This window comes from Schistocerca nitens, chromosome 10 (assembly GCF_023898315.1).
Source record: "Schistocerca nitens isolate TAMUIC-IGC-003100 chromosome 10, iqSchNite1.1, whole genome shotgun sequence".
In the NCBI taxonomy this organism is placed as follows: Eukaryota; Metazoa; Arthropoda; class Insecta; order Orthoptera; family Acrididae; genus Schistocerca; species Schistocerca nitens.
Window position 1 is genome coordinate 168,635,360 of NC_064623.1, and position 17,302 is coordinate 168,652,661.

A 17,302-nucleotide genomic window follows, 5' to 3' on the forward strand; every position below is an offset into this window, starting at 1 on the left:
TTTGGCTATATATTAAATAATCTAGCGCCATGATCGGCAGTGTTCATAGTTACACTCTGTGGTACACACTATCTAATAAGTGAACAAAACAATCATTGATCTGTTTAGATTGCACAAAGAGATTCCGTTATCATGATACACAATATCCGGGGATGATCGTAAGGGGTAGGGCCAGTTTGACAGGAGGAACCATTCTCCGGCAACGAAGGTTGAGAAGCCAAATCTGGATGGTGGTAACTCTGGCAGTGCAATAGGAAAACATATAGATCTCTGTTTGTGTAACGTAAAATACGTTGACTTATCATGTAGACGGATGATGATACACTAGGGTAAACTAAACGACGAAATTGTAGCTCTACATCCTGAAGGCTCTTAACTTCAAGGTCAGAAAATTCAGTCGATGTGATTTTATTTCGTTTCTGACTGTGGGCTCAAGTGGAAATTCAAGGAGATCAGAATCAGCCGTATAAACGCATCACTGCCTGTTAAACTGCTCCAGTGACATCACAGTTGTCTGAACGGGAGACTCAAACAGTACTCGAGAGTGTCATGTCTGAATATAAACCAGTGACTTTGAACACTTCTTGTCAATGCATCACATTGAGTGACTGTGCAGACAAATAAAATTATCAAAAAACTTGTATACCTGTCTTCTTATCAACGACAATTTTCTCTTTTTCGGTTGTAACTTCGAGTCAGTCGCTTACGAGTACAGACAGTCGCTTCCATCAAAAGTACGACGTGTCGACCGCGCAGATAATGAAACTTTGGACGACACTACACGACGGTCTTCGGTAAGCCTTGGAACGCTTCACACGTAAATCACAACGACCTCCAAGACGTCTGTAGTTACCGCAAGACTACCAATGCCATATGGCCTCTGTAGAAATAAACCCAGCTGTCCCTCGGGCTTTATTTCGTTCCTTGATATCTCTAGAGAACTAGGTTCGTGTATGTCTATCATGTCAGCTGCTGTTTTGAGGTCAGTAGACTTTTAAGAATGTACTACTCAATGCTGAACATTGAACTACCAGAATCGTCGTGTACCAAAGATCTCTACTAAATGAAACTCCTTTCTGAGCATTCGTTGTCTGTTGATAGTGAGAGAACTGTGAGGGTGAGTTGTGTGTCACTATAAAGAAGCCGACATCAACTTGGTCTAAAATTAACAATCACGCATGCATAATTCCGTTAGGTGACGGTAGCTCCTTTAGTCTTGCAGAGCTGTATACTCCATGTCTGCTTCTTGCTAAGAGGTACAGCTGGAGAGCATTTCCAGGAGGGACTGTGTTGGATCATAGAATGACAGTGAATGTACGAGGTGTGGCTAGAAAAAAACCGGACTAGTACTGGTGAAACAATAAAACGAATGCAATAAGGCTGAAAGTCGCGTGGCCTGTCACGTGACTCTCGCTCCGCCTACTGCTCGAGTTTCATCTGCCTCCTGCACTCAGTCTGCCCGTGGCGTCTGTTTTAAGTAGTTGACGTTTTGTCTGTGCGTCGGAAAATGTTGAGTGTACAGAAAGAACAGCGTGTTAACATCAAATTTTGTTTCAAACTAGGAAAATCTGCAAGTGAAACGTTGGTAATGTTACAACAAGTGTACGGCGATGATTGTTTATCGCGAACAGAAGTGTTTGAGTGGTTTAAACGATTTAAAGATGGCCGCGAAGACACCAGTGATGACACTCGCACTGGCAGACCATTGTCAGCAAAAACTGATGCAAACATTGAAAAAATCGGTAAACTTGTTCGACAAGATCGCCGTTTAACAATCAGAGCAGTGTCTGAGTTAACAGGAGTTGACAAGGAAAGTGTCGAACAAGTTTACCGATTTTTTCAATGTTTGCATCAGTTTTTGCTGACAATGGTCTGCCAGTGCGAGTGTCATCACTGGTGTCTTCGCGGCCATCTTTAAGTCGTTTAAACCACTCAAACACTTGTGTTCGCGATAAACAATTATCGCCGTACACTTTTTGTAACATTACAAACGTTTCACTTGCAGATTTTCCTAGTTTGAAACAAAATTTGATGTTAACACGCTGTTCTTTCTGTATACTCAACATTTTCCAACGCACAGACAAAACGTCAACTACTTAAAACAGACGCCACGGGCAGACTGAGTGCAGGAGGCAGATGAAACTCGAGCAGTAGGCGGAGCGAGAGTCACGTGACAGGCCCCGCGACTTTCAGCCTTATTGCATTCGTTTTATTGTTTGACCAGTATTAGTCCGGTTTTTTTCTAGCCACACCTCGTATCATCGACTGATGCATACACGATTGAATGCCTGGAAACCGTAATGAAGAAGGCTGAAGCATGACCGTCTTTGACGAGCGAATACGTTGCTATCTCTCCCAGTCCACCAGCTGGTTAACACACGGTTAAGATGTTTCCACACATGAGACAGGGGTGGGGCAGACCATTGTGGTTGAGATCTGGAGATTGGGGACCCCATACCCAATTCTCCGCCGGCCGGGGTGGCCGAGCGCTTCTAGGCGCTACAGTCTGGAACCGTGCGACCGCTACGGTCGCAGGTTCGAATCCTGCCTCGGGCATGGACGTGTGTGATGTCCTTAGGTTAGTTAGGTTTAAGTAGTTCTAAGTTCTAGGAGACTGATGACCTCAGAAGTTAAGTCCCATAGTGCTCAGAGCCATTTATGAACCCAATTCTCCAGCTGCTGGAAGGGTAGACAAGAAACATCTGCAGCATAAGGGCCTAGTGGGATGGAGGAAACTTAATAGTTGACATGCGGAGAAAGAAGGACATTGAATATGAGGTGGCTCCACGAATGTGCTCTTCGGAAGATCTCTTCATTCTGAATTTCTTTCCAAGTGACACACATAGTGGTTACGGTTCCTACAAGCCACACCACAAGTTGGGAAACGGGGCCAAATTTCTAGTAGTTTTCTGTCGAGTTGAGATTTTCGCAAATGTTTTATTCATATCTTACAGAAGCTAGCAGTACGGCAATAAACAGCCTTTTAAAAACGCCGCTAGCGGCAATCAAGTAATTTACAGCAATGCAACAGTTTAAAAAATTTAAAGAACATTAGTAAACAGACTACTAAAGAACTTTGTTAATAAGGTACGGTGAGGTAGTTCAAAAAATGGTTCAAATGGCTCTGAGCACTATGGGACTCAACTGCTGAGGTCATTAGTCCCCTAGAACTTAGAACTAGTTAAACCTAACTAACCTAAGGACATCACAAACATCCATGCCCGAGGCAGGATTCGAACCTGCGACCGTAGCGGTCTTGCGGTTCCAGACTGCAGCGCCTTTAACCGCACGGCCACTTCGGCCGGCACGGTGAGGTAGTGAAGCTACCAACACCGCCATTAAAAAAATTAAACATGTCTCAGCAAACACACGATTACTGGCAATAAAGGAATAGAGGAATTTAAAAAAAAGTTTTTAAAGAAAAGTGTCCTGGAATATCATTAGAACATAACATATGACGGACCCGTGTAAGGCGGCCACAAATCACCCACTCAGGGATGCTCAGGCTAGGCAGAATACTGACCAATTTAAATACGCCCGTAAACACAATTGCCACTCTCAGGCTGGTCACTGCACCGACTTTTAGCCAGCGAAAACTTGTTATAAGATGGCTTAACTTGCTGACAGAATTAGAGCTAACCTCGTGCAAGGAAACATTACACCCCACAGTCCTGAATGAGCGACCACATGATCAACCAACAAGAAGCATGAATTTACTCATAACCCACGACAGAATAGCGAAACAATTAAACTGCCAAAACTACACCTCCCATCGGACAGTAACGAGAGGAGGAGGAAAGATCACTGTCTTCAATGACACCGGTGCCAGGGACAGGAAAGCCGGTCGCCGGAGGCCACAATGCAGAAGAGACGCTGGTTACACAAAATTATTAGTTAATGATTAAACCTTCCACGAACTTAACTTGCAATTATGCTCGAACAGTCCGTACACGACCTCCGATGGCAAGGATCCACACATCCGACCGCGCACGCGTCGCCAGCGTACCCAACACGCCACGGTCACGCGACAACACGCTCTGTCACCGGAGTTCACGTCTTCTCTGCAACGTTGACGGGTAGTGACCGCTCCCTCATGTTAGTTGTCTCCTTTTAAACTCCAGTGTTGAAACGGAGGATTTAAAGAAGCATGTTAACGTCGCACCAAGGCGAAATGAACAACAACTACTCGTGGGGCGATTCTGCACTCAACCAACACGCGGGGAGCTCTTCCGTCAACTCGACCCGCTCGTTACACACAACCGACATACATCACGTGGCGACTCGGTACAACCGACCACGCCTGTTTCGCGCTGGAGAGCCACACTACACTCCCGTCTCCACCAGACTCTCTCTGAGAGCCCACTCTACTTCCGCGCCACTACACGATGTTACCATCTGTCAAAGATCTCACTTCCTCCATAGCAGTTTCCCGGAAGCAAAAACGCAGGTATCGATAGCAGAGAGAAAAGACAACCAAGCAGCCACTTAATGACAGACAACATATCAGACAAACATGTCAGGGGAAGAAAAGGAAAACCAATGCAATCTAAACACAAGGTGTAGCACGAGTCGATACACGGCTCACCAAGAATTCAGATGTTCCCATTCCGTGGCCAATCCGACAGATACTACTAATGGAGGCAGGGACGAGAAATGTGAGCTATCAAATCGCCAAACTGCAGGCAACTGAAGAAAGCCAAGGGCAACTTGCTCTAAAACTGACAAACACACGTGAATGGTTTCATCAGATGATGGAGGTATTTGTGCTTTTCTGAGCAGTATTCTACATATCCGCTTCCTGTTGACAGATTCAGCTGTCTGTTCCAAAAGATATTAGGCTGGATCACGTGACGATGGTGATTGAGTTGACTGGACGATCTCTGGCGCGCTGTATCCCATTGTGATGCCTCGGCTGTGTGGTGACCACAGCACTGGCCACTTCCGGACCGCCGCCAGCCTCCGCATCAGCCTGTGCATCTCCTCGTGGCTGGTACCCTAGCGTCACCACCGGCGTGGACTCGCGGCAGTACAGCCTGCGGGCCCATAGGCTCAGCGCCACCAGCTCCAACAGCAGCAGACACGACAGCGTCACTGGAAGCAAACACGATGCACATCGAGCAGTGTAATGGCTGTAGTACAAATGATGATCCACATGCGTATCTGTGGCACTCTGAAGTGTAGTACAGAATTCAATAAACGTTTATCGGCCCGAAGTAGTAATGTGTAACTTACTTTTTGAAGTCCCTTCGTATAAAGGTAAATGGGGGCTAGAACCAGACAGTAGTCCCTGAATATGGAAGTAAATAGGAATATAAAAAAAGGGAGGAAGGTTTATCTGTTTAGCAAGAGTAATAGAAGGCAGATTTCAGACTACCTAACAGATCAAAACGAAAATTTCTGTTCCGACACTGACAATGTTGAGTGTTTATGGAAAAAGTTCAAGGCAATCGTAAAATGCGTTTTAGACAGGCACGCGCCGAGTAAAACTGTAATGGTCGGGAAAACCCACCGTGGTTCAATAACAAAGGTAGGAAATTACTGCGAAAGCAAAGAGAGCTTCACTGCAAGTTTAAACGCAGCCAAAACCTCTCAGACAAACAGAAGCTACACGATGTCACAATTAGCGAAAGGAGGGCTATGCGTGAAGCGTTCAGTGAATTCGAAAGTAAAATTCTATGTACCGACTTGACAGAAAATACTAGAAGGTTCTGGTCTTACGTAAAATCAGTAAGTGGCTCGAAACAGCATATCCACACACTCCGGGATGATGATGGCATTGAAACAGAGGATCACACGCGTAAAGCTGAAATACTAAACACCTTTTCCCAAACCTGTTTCACAGAGGAAGACCGCACTGCAGTTCCTTCTCTAAATCCTCGCACAAACGAAAAAATGGCTGACATCGAAATAAGTGTCCAAGGAATAGAAAAGCAACTGGAATCACTCAGCAGAGGATAGTCCACTGGACCTGACGGGATACCAATTCGATTCTACACAGAGTACGCGAAACAACATGACCCCCTTCTAACAGCCGTGTACCGCAAGTCTCTAGAGGAACGGAAGGTTCCAAATGATTGGAAAAGAGCACAGGTAGTCCCAGTCTTCAAGAAGGGTCGTCGAGCAGATGCGCAGAACTATAGACCAATATCTCTGACGTCGATCTGTTGTAGAATTTTAGAACGTGTTTTTTGCTCGCGTATCATGTCGTTTCTGGAAACCCAGAATCTACTCTGTAGGAATCAACATGGATTCCGGAAACACCGATCGTGTGAGACCCAACTCGCTTTATTTGTTCATGAGACCCAGAAAATATTAGATACAGGCTCCCAGGTAGATGCCATTTTCCTTGACTTCCGGAAGGCGTTCGATACAGTTCCGCACTGTCGCCTGATAAACAAAGTAAGAGCCTACGGAATATCAGACCAGCTGTGTGGCTGGATTGAAGAGTTTTTAGCAAACAGAACACAGCATGTTGTTCTCAATGTAGAGACGTCTACAGACGTTAAGGTAACCTCTGGCGTGCCACAGGGGAGTGTTACGGGACCATTGCTTTTCACAATATATATAAATGACCTAGTAGGTAGTGTCGGAAGTTCCATGCGGCTTTTCGCGGATGATGCTATAGTAAACAGAGAAGTTGCAGCATTAGAAAATTGCAGCGAAATGCAGGAAGATCTGCAGCGGATAGGCACTTGGTGCAGGGAGTGGCAACTGACCCTTAACATAGACAAATGTAATGTATTGCGAATACATAGAAAGAAGGATCCTTTATTGTACGATTATATGATAGCTGAACAAACACTGGTAGCAGTTACTTATGTAAAATATCTGGGAGTATGCGTGCGGAACGATTTGAAGTGGAATGATCATATAAAAGTAATTGTTGGTAAGGCGGGTGCCAGGTTGAGGTGCATTGGGAGAGTCCTTAGAAAATGTAGTCCATCAACAAAGGAGGTGGCTTACAAAACACTCGTTCGACCTATACTTGAGTATTGCTCATCAGTGTGGGATCCGTACCAGTTCGGGTTGACAGAGGAGATAGAGAAGATACAAAGAAGAGCGGCGCGTTTCGTCAGAGGGTTATTTGGTAAGCGTAATAGTGTTACGGAGATGTTTAGCAAACTCAAGTGGCAGACTCTGCAAGAGAGGCGCTCTGCATCGCGGCGTATCTTGCTGTCCAGGTTTCGAGAGGGTGTGTTTCGGGATGAGGTATCGAATATATTGCTTCCCCCTACTTATACCTCCCGAGGAGATCACGAATGTAAAATTAGAGAGATTCGAGCGCGCACGGAGGCTTTCCGGCAGTCGTTTTTCCCGCGAACCATACGCGACTGGAACAGGAAAGAGAGGTAATGACAGTGGCACGAAAAGTGCCCTCCGCCACACACAGTTGGACGGCTTGCGGAGTATAATTGTAGATGTAGATGTAAAGCGGTATTCGGAAGGAATTTATGAACATTAGCTTGTTAGAAGTACCCAGACATCTATTATCTTATCTTAATATGTGTTGCGTTCACTCCAGTCCTTTATGATGGCTTCAGTTCCGCTGAGTACACTTTCGACGAAGTGTGTGAATGTCTGAGAACGGACCAGTCTTCATCAAAAGCCGAAACCAGAGAAGACAATGACGTACGATGCTGGCGTCTGGAGAGAAATGTAACTGAACCAAAGGTATTCCACTGCTTTCAGGTCTATAACGTTTCCTGGCAAAACATTCTTTATAACTATGCAATTACAATTTTATTTATATATAGGCACTGATTACGTCTGTGGACTCTGAATAATAATAGACTAGAGACAATTATGTTATATTTTGTATTTGTAAAGAATTGCGTACTGTATTTGTGAAATAATATCTGTGTTGGAAAGTTGTGAAACCGCCACAGAAAAGAATTACTAAAGAAAAACTCAGAGATTTCATGACAATCAGGCATTGTATAAATAGTAGGGTAAGAATAATAATGTCGTTGTCGTCTTCTTGGAGTGACGTAGAGAGGAGGAACCATGAGTTAATATCTCTGGAGTGAGCATTCACATGCGCAGAACAGATTTTGTGGTGCCAACATACATTGCCGACCTTGTCACGTGTTCTCGGGACGTCGTGTGTTTGTCCGTATAGCGCCCTGTATATTTCGAATGTCACTACATCCCTAATACAGACGCATTCTTTTCGTACGTGTCATGGATTATTTATACATGTTTCGCAGACATTTTAACAGCATCCATTTGATACCGGGAACAAACCAGCTACGTAACTTTTAAGGACAAGTGATATTGCATTCTGCTTCTTTGCGATACGTGTCACAGTTCAGATGCACTCGATTTTTGGTAGTTTTCGGTATGATACGGCACTTTATAGTATTACAGAGCCTGACGTACATTTTGGCAGTGATAGTCTTGCAAAACGACTTGACTGTACGCCAATACTTTTGCAAGTCTCCGAAAAACACCGAATTTGCCACACCTTAGCGATTATATCCCTGCTAATTCGTCCTTTTTTCTGCTATTTCTGCGTATTTATTTTCTCGTTTTTTCGATCTAAAGCACAATTTTATTTTTACTGGTGACACTTTGAAGTGTTTATTTAACGCATTTTACGTACTTGCTCCCAGTTTATTAAATAAATAGTAGACTGAGTAAGAAGGGGGAAAAAAGGCGATCGGAGGATAAATGTACTGTAAAGCAAATACAGTTCGTCATATAACAGTCAACCCATATCACCAAGGGCAGTGGAAAGTGACACAAATGAAAGAGTTTGGGGACATGTTTACTAATATTTTACGCTTCTTAATCAAATGGTGAAGAAAATAAATTGAAGGCAAAATACACCAAAGAAGATGAATGTGTACTTTGATTAGCTACACTATTGTGCTTTTTATTAAATTTGTGCAGAAAATGTATTTAAGCTGTATGCAGTAATTGGTAGTAGGTGCTGTGGAAAATTAAAAATAGTTGGTATAACATCTACCTTCAGCCACACACGTCCAAATTTTTCTCTGTCTAAACATTCCTCTTCAAAGTGTTTTGAACATACTTTAGGAAATTTTGTGGGGACAAAATTACTCCTCCTTATTTTCTGGAGCCACATCTTTTCTCGTTGTTCATCCTTCGGGAAACTAAAATATAAATCACACATAATCATTCTCCATGTCCTATACACACTTAACATGGTCTCCTACTGTAACTTTATAGTAAACAAAAAGGTTTGGACACACACATTATACGAAGACAATTACAGACTCCCACTCCATTGAATTTATCTGTCTCCCGTCTTTCAAATCTATATACATAATCGTCAAGTCACTGATAAATGCATGGAGGACAGTATTTGCTGAAACGACTAACAATTCCCTTTCCTATTCCACTAGCAAATTTACGAGAGGAAGCGATTGTTTGTAAGCTTTTGTACAAGCCGCTATATCTATTATACAGGGTGTTACAAAAAGGTACATTCCTCACACACAAATAATGAAAAGATGTTATGTGGACATGTGTCCGGAAACGCTTAATTTCCATGTTAGAGCTCATTTTAGTTTCGTCAGTATGTACTGTACCTCCGCGATTCACCGCCAGTTGGCCCAATTGAAGGAAGGTAATGTTGACATGCGGCTCATTGCTCTACAGTACTAGCATCAAGCACATCAGTACGTAGCATCAACAGGTTAGTGTTAATCACGAACGTGGTTTTGCAGTCAGTGCAATGTCTACAAATGCGGAGTTGGGAGATGCACATTTGATGTATGGATTAGCACGGGGCAATAGCCGTGGCTCGGTACGTTTGTATCGAGACAGATTTCCAGAACGAAGGTGTCCCGACAGGAAGACGTTCGAAGCAATTGATCGGCGTCTTAGGGAGCACGGAACATTCCAACCTATGACTCGCGACTGGGGAAGACCTAGAACGACGAGGACACCTGCAATGGACGAGGCAATTCTTCGTGCGGTTGACGATAACCCTAATGTCAGCGTCAGAGAAGTTGCTGCTGTACAAGGTAACGTTGACCACGTCACTGTATGGAGAGTGATCGGGAGAACCAGTTGTTTCCGTACCATGTCAGCGTGTGCAGGCACTATCAGCAGCTGATTGGGCTCCACGGGTACACTTCTGCGAATGGTTCATCCAACAATGTGTCAATCCTCATTTCAGTGCAAATGTTCTCTTTACGGATGAGGCTTCATTCCAACGCGATCAGATTGTAAATTTTCACAATCAACATGTGTGGGCTGACGAGAATCCGCACGCAATTGCGCAATCACGTCATCAACACAGATTTTCTGTGAACGTTTGGGCAGGCATTGTTGGTGATGTCTTGATTGGGCCCCATGTTCTTCCACCTACGCTCAATGGAGCATGTTATCATGATTTCATACGGGATACTCTACCTGTGCTGCTAGAACATGTGCCTTTACAAGTACGACACAACATGTGGTTCATGCACGATGGAGCTCCTGCACATTTCAGTCGAAGTGTTCGTACGCTTCTCAACAACAGATTCGGTGACCGATGGATTGGTAGAGCCGGACCAATTCCATGGCCTCCACGCTCTCCTGACCTCAACCCTCTTGACTTTCATTTATGGGGGGCATTTGAAAGCTCTTGTCTACGCAACCCCGGTACCAAATGTAGAGACTCTTCGTGCTTTATGTTAAGTCCCATAGTGCTCAGAGCCATTCTTCGTGCTTTTATTGTGGACGGCTGTGATACAATACGCCATTCTCCAGGGCTACATCAGCGCATCAGGGATTCCATGCGACGGAGGGTGGATGCGTGTATCCTCGCTAACGGAGGACATTTTGAACATTTCCTGTAACAAAGTGTTTGAAGTCACGCTGGTACGTTCTGTTGCTGTGTGTTTCCATTCCATGATTAATGTGATTTGAAGAGAAGTAATAAAATGAGATCTAACATGGAAAGTAACCGTTTCCGGATGTATGTCCACATAACATATTTTCTTTCTTTGTGTGTGAGGAATGTTTCCTGAAAGTTTCGCCGTACCTTTTTGTAACACCCTGTATAGTCATAAAATCGTAGAAAAATAGGTCTACAGAATCAAGCCTTAATTATAATGCGTCTCGAAATTTTTAAACATAGTACCCGTGAAAAGTTACTATCCCTCCTTTCACATATTTTTCTTTGCACCCTTAGCAACAGCAGTAATTACCATCGCTATTACACTATCAACAAACGGTGAAAACACAACAAAAACTCTTGGTATTATGAACTTCGAACTCTGCGGAAAGCACACACGCACAGCGAAGTCCCGAAAACACGTGACTATCCTGGTTTAATGTTGACAACATGCGCAGAACGCAATGCTCACTCCAGAGATATTTACTCTATGGGAGGAACCTGTGACGCTATGTTAACGCAGGGTAGCATTCATCTCACGCTAGGTGAGGAGACCCCTACGTCATAGTGACGTAACACTACGTCATCGTGACGTAAATAACCTAAATCGACTACACGACTGCGTATATCGATCTTTGCGGTTGTACCGATAACGTCAAAACTAAATGTAAATACATGTGTACAAACGAAGTGACAGGGGTTATCTGTTACGCTCATCCCAGTTGAATTAATTATTAAGCTGTAATCCCAACAATTTGGGATGGCATTATGTGTAGCAGGAACATAATGAATGTCTGAACGAAGGACCCATAACGCAAGTAAAAAAAAAGCTTTTAGTCAATTTTTTTAAAAAAAATCCGATGAACCGTGCATAAATCGTGTGGATAGAAACGTGAAATAGGGAGAAATTAAAGTGTTCCTAGTTTTATAAAAGCCAATGAATTGTACATAATTCATGTGGGCAGAGACGTTAAACTGAGAAACTGAAGTTCGAAGTAATTCCGAATGTTGCTGGAAATATTAAACCATATAGTTTCATTTAATTTTGCCTTCATGTAGTAAATCAACTAAGAACAATGAACAGTGAAGATTCAAGACGCACACAATAGTCGATGTATACAGAATGCACACGTCGATAGGTCAATTCGTGAAACTCGTGATTAGGCGTGTCTACGTCAAGTTGACGCAGGGCTCTGCTCACCTAGCGTGAAATAAATGCTACCCTTTAACGCATAGGTAGCTTTCATTTGTCAAGATTGTAAGCAGGACGCCATTAGGCGCTGCTCGTAAAGAAAGGTGTGTGAACTTGTGATTACTCGATTTTTAAATATAGTTATTTCATGAGAAGTTGCATGTTATTATTAGAAAGCTTGCCTGGTATTTTACCCATTTATTTAAGACATTTTCAGCTTTTTAACTAGTGTTCGTCGTGCAGAGTTGCGACACGGCAGAACGAGCCGCCGCCGCGGCAGATTCAAATCTCATAATAAGGGCAGCCATACCGCAATAAGCGGTCAGGCAAAAAAGTGGATTTAAAATTGTTTCCTACAGCGGTTCGAGATCGGAGTACAAAGCAGCAGATTTTACCTTGTGTTTCGCAGGCGGACGTGGGCTACTAATATAGTAAACTTTAACAGAGTCAAAGTTAAAATACACTACTGGCCATTAAATTTGCTACACCAAGAAGAAACGCAGATGATAAACGGGTATTCATTGGACAAATATATCATACTAGAACTGACATGTGATTACATTTTCACGAAATTTGGGTGCATAGGTCCTGAGAAATCAGTACCCAGAACACCCACCTCTGGCCGTAATAACGGCCTTGATATGCCTGGGCATTGAGCTTGGATGGCGTGTACAGGTACAGCTGCCCATGCAGCTTCAACACCATACCACAGTTCATCGAGAGTAGTGACTGGCGTATTCTGACGAGCCAGTTGCTCGGCCACCATTGACCAGACGTTTTCAGTTGGTGAGAGATCTGGAGAATGTGCTGACCAGGGCAGCAGACGAACATTTTCCGTATCCAGAAAGGCCCGTACAGGACCTGCAACATGCGGTTGTGCATTATCCTGCTCAAATGTAGGGTTTCGCAGGGATCGAATGAAGGGTAGAGCCACGGGTCGTAACACATCTGAGATGTAACGTCCACTGTTCGAAGTGCCGTCAATGCGAACAAGAGGTGAACGAGACGTGTAACCAATGGCACCCCGTACCATCACGCTGGGTGATACCCCAGAATGGCGATGTCGAATACACGCTTCCAATGTGCGTTCACCGTGATGTCGCTAAACACAGATGCGATCATCATGATGCTGTAAACAGAACCTGATTCATCCGAAAAAATGACGTTTTGCCATTCGTGCACCCAGGTTCGTCGTTGAGTACACCATCGCAGGCGCTCCTGTCTGTGATGCAGCGTCAAGGGTAACCGCAGCCATCGTCTCAGAGTTGATAGTCCATGCTGCTGCAAACGTCGTCGAACTGTTCGTGCAGATGGTTGTTGTTGTGGATTGGCAGGAGAGCCAAACCACGAAGTTTAGAGGAAGCCGAAAGGCACGCGTTTAAGCTCACGCAGGCTGGCGTGAGGTCTGAAACTGGACAAGGAATTTAGATTTCAGAAAAAAGAAGGTAACTGGTGGAATACTTAACTTTAATCCATTAATGTTGAACGTAGCTCTTGTCTGTACATTATTTACAATATCAATAGTAACTGAACATGGCGCCTTGCTAGGTCGTAACAAATGACGTAGCTGAAGGCTATGCTAACTATCGTCTCGGCAAATGAGAGCGTATTTTGTCAGTGAACCATCGTTAGCAAAGTCGGCTGTACAACTGGGGCGAGTGCTAGGGAGTCTCTCTAGACCTGCCGTGTGGCGGCGCTCGGTCTGCAATCACTGAAAGTGGCGACACGCGGGTCCGACGTATACTAACGGACCGCGGCCGATTTAAAGGCTACCACCTAGCAAGTGTGGTGTCTGGCGGTGACACCACAGTTGTTGTCTTGCAAACGTCCATATCTGTTGACTCAGGGATCGAGAGGTGGCTGCACGATCCGTGACAGCCATGCGGATACGATGCCTGTCATCTCGACTGCTAGTGATACGAGGCCGTTGGGATCCAGCACGGCGTTCCTTATTACCCTCCTGAACCCACCGATTCCATATTCTGCTAACAGTCATTGTATCTCGAACAACGCGAGCAGCAATGTCGCGATACAATAAACCGCAACAATCCGACCTTGATCAAAGTCGGAAACGTGATGGTACGTATTTCTCGTCCTTACACGAGGCATCATAACAACGTTTAACCAGGCAACGCCGGTCAACCGCTGTTTGTGTATGAGAAATCGGTTGGGAACTTTCCTCATGTCAGCATTTTGTAGGTGTCGCCAGCGGCGCCAACCTTGTGTGAATGCTCTGAAAAGCTGATCATTTGTATATCACAGCACCTACTTCCTGTCGGTTAAATTTCGCGTCTGTAGCACGTCATCTCCGTGGTGTAGCAATTTTAATGGCCAGTAGTGTACACGTGACAATAAGCAGTTGAGTATCCAAGCGTGTAGTACACTTCAAGTTAATTTGATGTTTGTTGTATCCCCATTTATGATGCTGCAATTTTAATGAACCTTTAGTGTGTTAGTGAATACTTTTCTCAGGAATTCCACATTTGCGTCGACTGCGTAAAAGCTGTGGAAACTGTAGGTTTACAAGCGACGCTACTCACAGTTGCTCCACAGAGTGGGCGTCAGCGGCGCGGTGCAGGGCAGGTAGTCTGTGACGGTGTCGCCGATGATTGACAGGAGGGCGTGCAGCCCGACGTGGGTCTGCAGCGCCGCGAACTTGGACTTGGGGTGGAAGTCCTTGGAGACGCTGTTGAGCATCTCAGTCAACATGCTGGTGCCCCAGGCGGCCAGCAGAATGGACACGAGGAACAGCACCTGCATCCAGGTGTTCACCACCTCCAGGACTTCCTGGAAACAAAGGGGACACATCAGTGCATTACCCTATGTGGTTTTTTTTTATGTGTGTGTGTGTGTGTGTGTGTGCGTGTGTAGTCACCTTGTCAAAACTGGGTGTGAGAGCTAGGCGTGCTCCGTCATATACACACTGAAAAGTCCCATTTTGAAAAATTATACATGACTGTGCTTAAACTGACACACAATATTTTTTTAGCGCAACACAATCTGACTTTCAAAAATCCCTACAAAAGAATGGCCCTGACTAACATTAACCTATACCTTTCACAAATCACTTACCTCACCAAAAATCTTCGTTACTCGAACTACTGCAATACAGCGAGCGCCACTACTGCCAGCTAAATAAAAGATTCTAACTACTGAAGGCACTAACTACTGATAGGCATAGTTAGCAAATGAAAGATTTTGATAGAGAGCAAACAATGTATTTACCTTAATAGTCATAATTGACATCCAGTCTTACAAATTTCAAAACTCCGCCATTTCTCTCCCCACATCCACCACTGCTGGCGGCTCACCTCCAACTGCGAAACGCTGCACGCTGTTAACGTCCAGCTGCCCAACACTACAATAGCCGACAACAATGCAAACCAGCCACAGACTGCACACAGCACAGCCAGTGATTTTCAGACAGAGCGCTACGTAACGTTGTCAATAAGAAAACCTAAACAGCCTACTTACAACACTGCCAGAAAAAAAACTCAACACCTACATCAAAATCTACATTTATACTCCGCAATCCACCCAACGGTGTGTGGCGGAGGGCACTTTACGTGCCACTGTCATTACCTCCCTTTCCTGTTCCAGTCGCGTATGGTTCGCGGGAAGAACGACTGCCGGAAAGTCTCCGTGCGCGCTCGAATCCCTCTGGTTTTTCGTTCGTGATCTCCTCTGGAGGTATAAGTAGGGGGAAGCAATATATTCGGTACCTCATCCAAATACGCACCCTCTCGAAACCTGGACAGCAAGCTACACCGCGATGCAGAGCGCCTCTCTTCCAGAGTCTGCCACTTGAGTTTGCTAAACATCTCCGTAACGCTATCACGCTTACCAAATAACCCTGTGACGAAACGCGCCGCTCACTTTGGATCTTCTCTATCTCCTCCGTCAACCCGACCTGGTACGGATCCCACACTGATGGGCAACACTCAAATATAGGTCGAACGAGTGTTTTGTAAGCCACCTCCTTTGTTGATGGACTACATTTTCTAAGGACTCTTCCAATGAATCTCAACCTGGTACCCGCCTTACCAACAATTACTTTTATATGATCATTCCACTTCAAATCGTTCCGCACGCATACTCTTAGATATTTTACAGAATTAACTGCTACCAGTGTTTGTTCCGCTATCATATAATCATACAATAAAGGATCCTTCTTTCTATGTATTCGCAATACATTATATTAGTCTATGTTAAGAGTCAGTTGCCACTCCCTGCACCAAGTGCCTATCCGCTGCAGATCTTCCTCCATTTCGCTGCAGTTTTCTAATGCTGCAACTTCTCTGTATTCTACAGCATCATCCGCGAAAAGCCGCATGGAACTTCCGACACTATCTACTAGGTCATTTATATATATTGTGAAAAGGAATAGTCCCATAACGCTCCTCTGTGGCACGCCAGAGCTTACTTTAACGTCTGTAGACGTCTCTCCATCGAGACCAACACGCTGTGTTCTGTTTGCTAAAAACTCTTCAATCCAGCCACATCGAGAACAGTGTAATTTTACTGACAAGTGAGGTGATACATAGTTTCTCATACACTGTAGCGCCAATGAAACTGCTGTAGGCATGCGTATTCAAATACTGCTACATGTAAACAAGCAGAATACGGCGCTGCGGCCGGCAAAGCCTGTATAAGAGAACAAGTGTCTGTTGCAGTTGTTAGATCGGTCAGTGCCGCTACAACGGCACGTTCTCAAGACTTAAGTTAGTGTGGACGTGGTGTTGGCGCACGAGCGATGGGACACAGCAGCTCCGAAGTAGCGATAAAGTGGGGATTTTCCCGTACGACCATTTCACGAGTGTACCGTGAATATCAGGAATCCGATGAAACATCAAATCTCCGACATCGCAGCCGCCGGGATAAGATCCTCCCAGATCGGGACCAACGACAACTGAGGAGAAGTGTTCAACGTGACAGAAGTACAACCCTTCCGCAAATTTTTACTATTAAAAACAGTCTTGATCACGATTTATATTTATTAAAGTCACCGGTTTCGACCACTACTGTGGTCATCTTCAGACCTACAAGTAGTATATAAATCTTTAATTAGAGGGCTACATACATTAAAGGAAATACATAAAGCTATAAAGCTATAAAACGATGAATTACCATTGAGTAGGAACCTCTTTCCGCTGGAGAATCACTACTGAAGAAACCAGTGCACGTCTTACTACACTCCTGGAAATTGAAATAAGAACACCGTGAATTCATTGTCCCAGGAAGGGGAAACTTTATTGACACAT

General features: G+C 44.5%; 1 protein-coding gene across 1 annotated transcript in view; it reads right to left on the bottom strand.

Moving 5' to 3' along the window:
- Positions 1-3,469: 3,469 nt before the first annotated feature.
- The window catches only part of LOC126210385 (organic solute transporter alpha-like protein), a 48,705-nt gene continuing 34,872 nt past the window's right edge, over positions 3,470-17,302 (bottom strand). Inside the window, exons 4-5 of the mRNA XM_049939615.1 lie at positions 14,582-14,828; positions 3,470-5,091 (exon numbers count right to left, since the gene is read on the bottom strand). Coding sequence (XP_049795572.1) covers positions 4,844-5,091; positions 14,582-14,828 — 495 coding nt within the window. The 3' untranslated portion in view covers positions 3,470-4,843. The remainder of the gene's footprint in view (positions 5,092-14,581; positions 14,829-17,302) is intronic.